General features: G+C 28.7%; 1 protein-coding gene across 1 annotated transcript in view; it reads left to right on the forward strand.

Moving 5' to 3' along the window:
- The window catches only part of LOC111641818 (vacuolar protein sorting-associated protein 13C-like), a 163,493-nt gene that overhangs the window by 137,720 nt on the left and 18,423 nt on the right, over positions 1-7,350 (forward strand). Inside the window, exons 22-24 of the mRNA XM_023388051.1 lie at positions 3,663-3,738; positions 5,141-5,226; positions 5,312-5,435. Coding sequence (XP_023243819.1) covers positions 3,663-3,738; positions 5,141-5,226; positions 5,312-5,435 — 286 coding nt within the window. The remainder of the gene's footprint in view (positions 1-3,662; positions 3,739-5,140; positions 5,227-5,311; positions 5,436-7,350) is intronic.

Genomic DNA, 7,350 nt, shown 5'->3' on the forward strand with positions numbered 1-7,350 from the left:
AAAAATTAAGAAAGCACCAGCATCAAAATTGGCAGAATGGGTATCAACAGCTTGGAAACTAATTCCAGAAAAAATAGTGTAGTACTCATTTAAAAATGTTGCATCACTAATGCTTTTGATAGCTCAGAAGACAATGTATTATGTGGGAGAATGAAGATAAAGACACCTCAGAAAAATCAGACTATGAATATAAAGTAGATTCTGATATTGATTCAGGAGGAAGGGATGAAAAAATACCTATTGATAAATAAGTATGAATTGATTAAACAGTGGTTCCACCTTTAAATAAAACAACTGAGAACTGACTGATAGTGAAAAACTTTTTAGTGCTGAGTTTGTTTAACATCAGATCCTACAGAAAAAGGTCAGTGTTGAGTATGTTCCTATACATGTTTTTTAATATTATCTCCTTGGTCATTTAAAGAAGATTTATTGTCTGGTTGGATATAAAAAAAAGGGTTAAATTGACCCAAAAAATTTTTGTATGGTCATTACTGTTTAATCATGTAAATAATCCTGGACAAACATATTTATGCAAGTATGAATTGTTGTTAGTAAATTGAATTCAATTATAGTAAAAATATTTGTTAGATATATTTTAGCATTTTATTTTAATTTATGTTTTTCTTCAAAATCAAAGATTTTTTTCTTTTCTTTTGTGGTGGTACTGAAATTAAGGTGAATCTTAGAATCAAAGAAATACTGTAGTTATTAAAGTTTTTAGCATTTCTAGGGAAATTATATTTTTAATTTATAACAATTGACATGATAATATTTTCGATATCTATTTTATTTAAAAGTAAAAAGATCTTTTATTTTATTTATTTTTTTTCTTCAGTAAATAAATGATGATTTTAGCCCTTATTTTTATCCTCTTATTCCACATTATTCACTACATTTATAAACTGAATTAATAAATCAGAATATCTTCCAGATAATTCACATTACCCATTAAAATATGTATTTTAGAATTAATGAGTTTTCATTTATCAAATAATTGTATGTCTTTTTTTTTATAATTTATATATTTAATGGATTAAAAAAATCTTCTACATACGATTAAATAAAAAAGAAAGCAAATATTAAGATGTAAATGCAAATCGGACATCATCGANTAATTATTTTTTTTCCTTTATTTTAGGGATCAATTCAAGGTCCTGAAGAATTTACAGAGGGTATTGTTAAAGGAGTACAAAGCTTATTAGGACATGTGAGGATTATTGATTTTCTAGAGTGATATATTTTTATTTAATTATGTGATCAAATTCTTATTGTATTAATATATCATGCAGTAATCTGTGTAATAAATCTCAATTAAATTTATAAAATATCAATAGAATGAATTATGAATTTGCATAAGGCATACCTCACTACTAACAGTGAATTATATTCCAAACCAATATATTTTTAAATGCAATAGCATTAGGCCTAAAAAATCTAGCAACATTTAAAATTTTGGTGATACTAACTGTTATGATATTTTATTTTAAAAAACTTTTAGTATTTTTAATTACTATAACATGGCAAAAGGCTTAATTTTGAGGGTAGAGATAAAAAGTTGTAAATGATAATAATGAGTAAAATCATTATAAGTCCAACTCTACTTGTGATATGACACACAACCCCTTTTATGTCCCCACTTCATCAATCTTTAACTCCCAAAATTTTATAGCATCAATTCTCTTAATACAAAAACTTCCCTGTAAAATTTCAAAAATTTTCAACAAAAAGCACAGGAATTATTAAGCTTTAAAGAGGGTGAACAAAATCATGCTACACACATACACACACTAACATCCGTACATACGAAAAAAAACCCCAAACTTTTTGTATTTTATGATATTTCAAAGTCCCAAGTCCAAAAATGTAAAAATCTTGGGAGGTCATTTTTTGACCGATCACCATAATTTCTCTCTGTTATATATAGCAGAGTCAGGAAAATAAAAATGATGGAAAGTTTAAGTAAAATACCTCAAAACTCCTCAAGAGCAATGACAACAATTGAAAATAACAAACATGAATATAATTGAGAAGTGCTATCTAAAGCAAAGCACTATAAAACAAGATATGCCTATTTTAGTTTTTAGGTTTTTAACCATAAAATAACTTAGTTTTATTAATTAGTTTTATTTCCATTTTAAAAATTGATACAGTTGACTTTCAATAACTCAAAGCAGAAAAGATACAAAAGAATTTTTGAGTTAACAAAATTTTAAATTATGAAAATTACTAATCCACAAAAATCCAAATAACCAGCAGAAAAAAAAATTGGGAAGTGCTAATGTTTTCACCTGTGTTGAACAGGCATTCTCAGGCTAACTGATCCCACAGCTGTTGAAACAACAGGGGATTGCCATACATGTGTGAAGAGGGGAGGCAACATAAGAAAGAGAGAGGGGGAGGAAAGTAAGTTTATAGTTCAAAGAAAGATTTCCATGCTGTGTGGAAGGAGTCTACATCACAAAAGTTAATAGTGGTATTTTTGTGGACAGCCTTATAAATTTCAACTTGCTCTAGATGTCTAAGAAAGTGTTGCCAGGAAAAGTTGCATAAGAGGCATGCATCGTCAAAATACACATCAATGTTGGGGTTGGAGGCAAAGATAGTTAACAGTGCTGGCCAAACCTTTCAGGATGGAATTCCTATGTACTTTTAGGCAGGTGTTTAAAGGGTGTGTGTGTTGTAGCACCTATGTATTTCAAGATGTGGTTGGATCTGTGATCAGTAATGGTGATGGTGTGGATGCCTGGTTGGAGGTGCTTGTTGAGACAGTCTTTAGCATGGCAGAGGGGGTGAAAACTAAGAAACTTCTATGGAAAACTAAATGAAAATTATTATGAATGAGCCACCCTCTACATAGAAATATCCAGGAAAAATAAATTTTGTTTAGTCTTCCATAGAAGGCTAAAGGAATATTTTAGAATGCTAATTTAAGAATGCAAAAAATCTAAGAATTTAGATTTTTTGCATTCTTTACCTTTCATATTTTAGAGGGCTAATTTTGTTTAGTCTTCTATGGAAGGCTAAACAAAATTATTTATCCTTTATATAAGATTGATGTCAATGATTAATTGGTTCTTGAATTAACAATGTCCTTGAAGCACTCAATAACTTTGAAACATGACATATGATGACTTATAGAAAACATGTTTGAAAATTTTAAAAGAGAAAACTATCTACATAATTTAATTGGTCAATTCATATTTAAGAAAACACAAAGAATTTTAAATATGAAACATTCTTAGATTTTTCTATACTTTTGTGACATAGTTTTGTAAATGCTAACATATTTTAAGTAACTTTAGTATGTGTCTTCAAGTGTGTATAATTAAATGTTAATTTTTATTTCAAATTTGTCTTAATATAATCCATTCCCTTAAAAATATAGCATCAAGTATACAAAATTAGACATAAATAAATTCACTGAAATCCTAGACTTCAGTTTAGTGAAACATGCTGTCAAAACTGTTTGAACTTATAGATGCATAAAATGCATTGAATTTATGCATTGAGATAAAAATAAAATTTAAACTTAGCAAGAGATTTAATTTAACAAAGTTTGAATTATCAAGAGTCAAAGCTATATACAAGAACTAAGTTAAAATTTTGCATTTTATAGCTACAAATATGAAAATATAATTATTTTTTTTCCTTTATTTTAGGGATCAATTCAAGGTCCTGAAGAATTTACAGAGGGTATTGTTAAAGGAGTACAAAGCTTATTAGGACATGTGATTGGTAAATATTCAAAATATGTCTATTGATAATACAAAAATTTTTATATAATGTATTTTTTCATTATTATTTACAAAGAAAATCAAACTAGAATATTTTGTAGTATGCATAATATAAGGCCTAAATATAAAATAGACATTTTTTGCAAAGAATAAAGCATTTCCTCCCTCTAGTTGTAAAATAGAAACAAACTTTTACTGTTAAGTTACTGTTTTTTCGCTCCATGGGTTAAGGGTGAAAAGAAACATAAAAGAAAATGAGAAATTTGATCACTTCATGTATCACGTACTGTAATTGTTAATGTGAGATTCGGAATTTCTACCGATTATTTTGCCGTATTTGCTTAAAATCTAATTAAATCTTCCTATTACCCTAAAGTGAAACCTAACGGAAAAAAAAACTTTTCGTTTACATTCGACATAAACATCCGTTCAATTCGAAACTAATCCCACATTCCTACGCCAAAGTTGACAGTTAGCATGGTCCCGGGAACAACTCTGACCCATCTACATACCTTTTACCTCACAACAATCAATCACGTGACCATTCTCCCACGCCGAACTTATAAAAACCCCTTCCTTCCCCTTCTCGGGGGAGTCGTACCAGAGCAGGTGCCGGAAGAATACCAATTTCCAATAGTGTCCTTTTTGTCTAGTGAACTTCCCTAAATCCAGGATTCGAATAGTTAAATAGTGACCTTTCCTACATCAGTGAACTTTCCTAGAAGAGAAATTTTCCTAATTCAACGAGTCGCTTGGATAACAGATCAAGAGGTATGGAACCAATTATTGTAAGCTCTCTCTCGGTCTCCCCGCGTTTTAGGGACGCGAACTATACGTTGTATTACTTGGTTTAATAAATTGTTACGTTTTCTTATGTTATATCTGGCCTCCTCGTTTACTCGTATATCGCCTGTCGTCTCACCGACGCGCTCCTCCCTCCACCACTCGACCCGTTACAACGGGAAAAAGAACCCTTCAACCACCCATCCTGACAGTGAAAGGGTTTAACAACCTGTTGCCGGATTGGGAGACCTACCCCCTTCCGGTGGTTTCACATTAAGGAGGATAACACCAAGTTTTTAAAACAAATTACAAAGTCACATCATTACTGCTATTTGAATTACATAATCATTTAGACAGAGAGGTGTTTCTATTCACCCCAAATTATAGTAATCTTTATCATTTTCAAAATTCAATAATTTAAAATCTAATAACTTTTCATGTAAAGGTAAGTAATTGTACTGTTATCTGATATAAATATTAATGTTTAGAAAATTCTAGATTCAACCTTGACAGATGGGATTTGCTCTAATATATATGTACTGTATATACATTTTGTGGTTTTCATGTATAAAAAATTATTAAATAGAAATAGAATTTAATTAAATTAACATGTCTTTTAGGAGGAACTGCAGGATCAATTTCTTTAATCACTGGATCATTAGGTCAAATATTTTCCTTTTTTTCAATGGATGAAGATTATAGAAAAGTAAGTTATACATTTCATAAAATACTATAATTGAAATATTTGATTTGTTGATTTGTAAGATTGTAAAAGTATTTTTATTACATAGAAACGTCGTTTAAGAATTCAACAACATCCTTCTAGTCTTCCAGAAACTTTGCTTATTGCTGGTAAAGGATTTGTTCTAGGAGTTGCTTTAGGTCTTTCTGGTGTTATTGTTAAACCGATTGTAGGTAATGAAGCCATTTTGAGAATTATACTTTAAGTCTTTGAAAATTATTGAAATTTTTGTCATTTTTTATTTAATTTCAGTTTTATTGTAATTTAATTTGTATGTGTATGTATTGGATATAATAAACTATTTAAATAATAGAACTTTTTAAGCATAAGTGAAAATAATATAACTTTGTTAAATAAATATGGATTATTGAATGAAATGTCCACTGCATTACAGTGAATTAGACTTATAGTATTTATTTAGATATTTGTCTAATGTAGCCTGCTTCATTGGTTTTGTTATGTGGAAAAAAGAAAAAAAAATGTTTATCATAAAAACTCACAAACAAAACCACAGATCTACATAGGTGTATAAGCTTAAATCCGCTGTTTTTTAGTCAGAAAAACACACGTTTTTTTCTTAGAAAGCAAAAACAAATTTATTCAAAGTACTTTCCCTCACTAGTGACACATTTGTTCCATTTCTCGGGCAATGTGTGGATACCATGCCAAAAAAATTTCTTCTCTTNTTCATTTATTCAAAAAACGGCAAAACAGGCTAACTAATAGCAAAAGGAGTCTGCTCTAGCTCTGGGTCCTTTACGAGCTTTTGATCACTTTACAAATACTGTATTAAAACTTGCTGGAAACTTAAACACTTATCAATACATGAATGAAACTGTTGTCAGAATTTGCTGTTTGCATATGGAAAAAGAATGTACAAAATTTTATGTTATTACATGCATGACTTTGGGCTACTTTGAACATGGATTATACAAACGTAATTATCTGGAAACAGCAATTAAATTCATTTATGGTAAGGATTTCATTTAATTAAATAGGAAATTTTCTTGAACAGAAACATTTTCTATGGGAAAAATTTACACATCTCTTATGGCAAAAAATTGGAATTTTTGAATTTAAACTTCTTACACAGGTAAACTTTTAATGAGGGAAATTTTTTAATCAAGTTCTACTGTTTATATACTTACATCAATGTGAAAAATAATTTATTTAATCTCAGTTCTATTATTTAAATATATCTTTTTAGTAATTTTCTGTTATATATATGAGCCATTTATTTTGAAAATGGGGCAAGTCCAATTTTTGTTATTGTGAGATATTTAAAGGTTTGCATTTCAATAAATTTAAAAATATTGGTAAGTGTTAATAGATATATTTTTAATATTTTGTGGTACCGGATAATGTAAGTTTATAATCCAATAGTGTTTACAGTGCTGACTAAAAAAAGTAAGAGTTTCATTATAACTAAATGGACTTGCCTCACTTTCAAAATTAATGAATTATTGTAATCGTTCATTTAATTGGGAATTTTTTCAGTTGCATCAGCCTTTTTTTAATAATAAAAACAAAATACTATTCAAATTTTTATAAATATTTATTCATTTGATAAAAAGTGAAACAAAACAAAGAATATTCTAGTAGAAAATATAACATAACAAAAAAAATTCAGTTTTATTAAGAATTTCAATCAAATTATACATTTTCAGTTTATACGTAGGTATAACTAAATGAATTTTATTCAGGATTTAACATTTTAAAATATTCATGATGAACGGGAAGTATATATGATAATAAATCCATCGTGTCCTTGTATTTTTCAGATGTAGGCTAATAGATCTCCTTTTTTCATACAGAAACGATAACTTTATATTTCTGAAATTACTTGTTGTGGTGACAAATCGATAATTTTAAATTCAGCATCTCGTTCTATCGAAGTTTTGTAGAACATTTTGTATGGTGCATCCCTTGTAAATCTGATCCAGCATATATTTAACCAATTCACGGTTTCTCCATCGGTATTTTTGTTTCTTTTTAAAACTGCTTTCCCCAGAGGTTGGGTTGAAAAAAAAATTTTGCGTTTTATTTCATGTACTAAAAATTTATTATGTTTTCGACAATTTCGTATTA

This window comes from Centruroides sculpturatus, unplaced genomic scaffold (genome assembly GCF_000671375.1).
Source record: "Centruroides sculpturatus isolate CEXI.00-Female unplaced genomic scaffold, Cexi_2.0 scaffold1473, whole genome shotgun sequence".
Lineage (NCBI taxonomy): Eukaryota > Metazoa > Arthropoda > Arachnida > Scorpiones > Buthidae > Centruroides > Centruroides sculpturatus.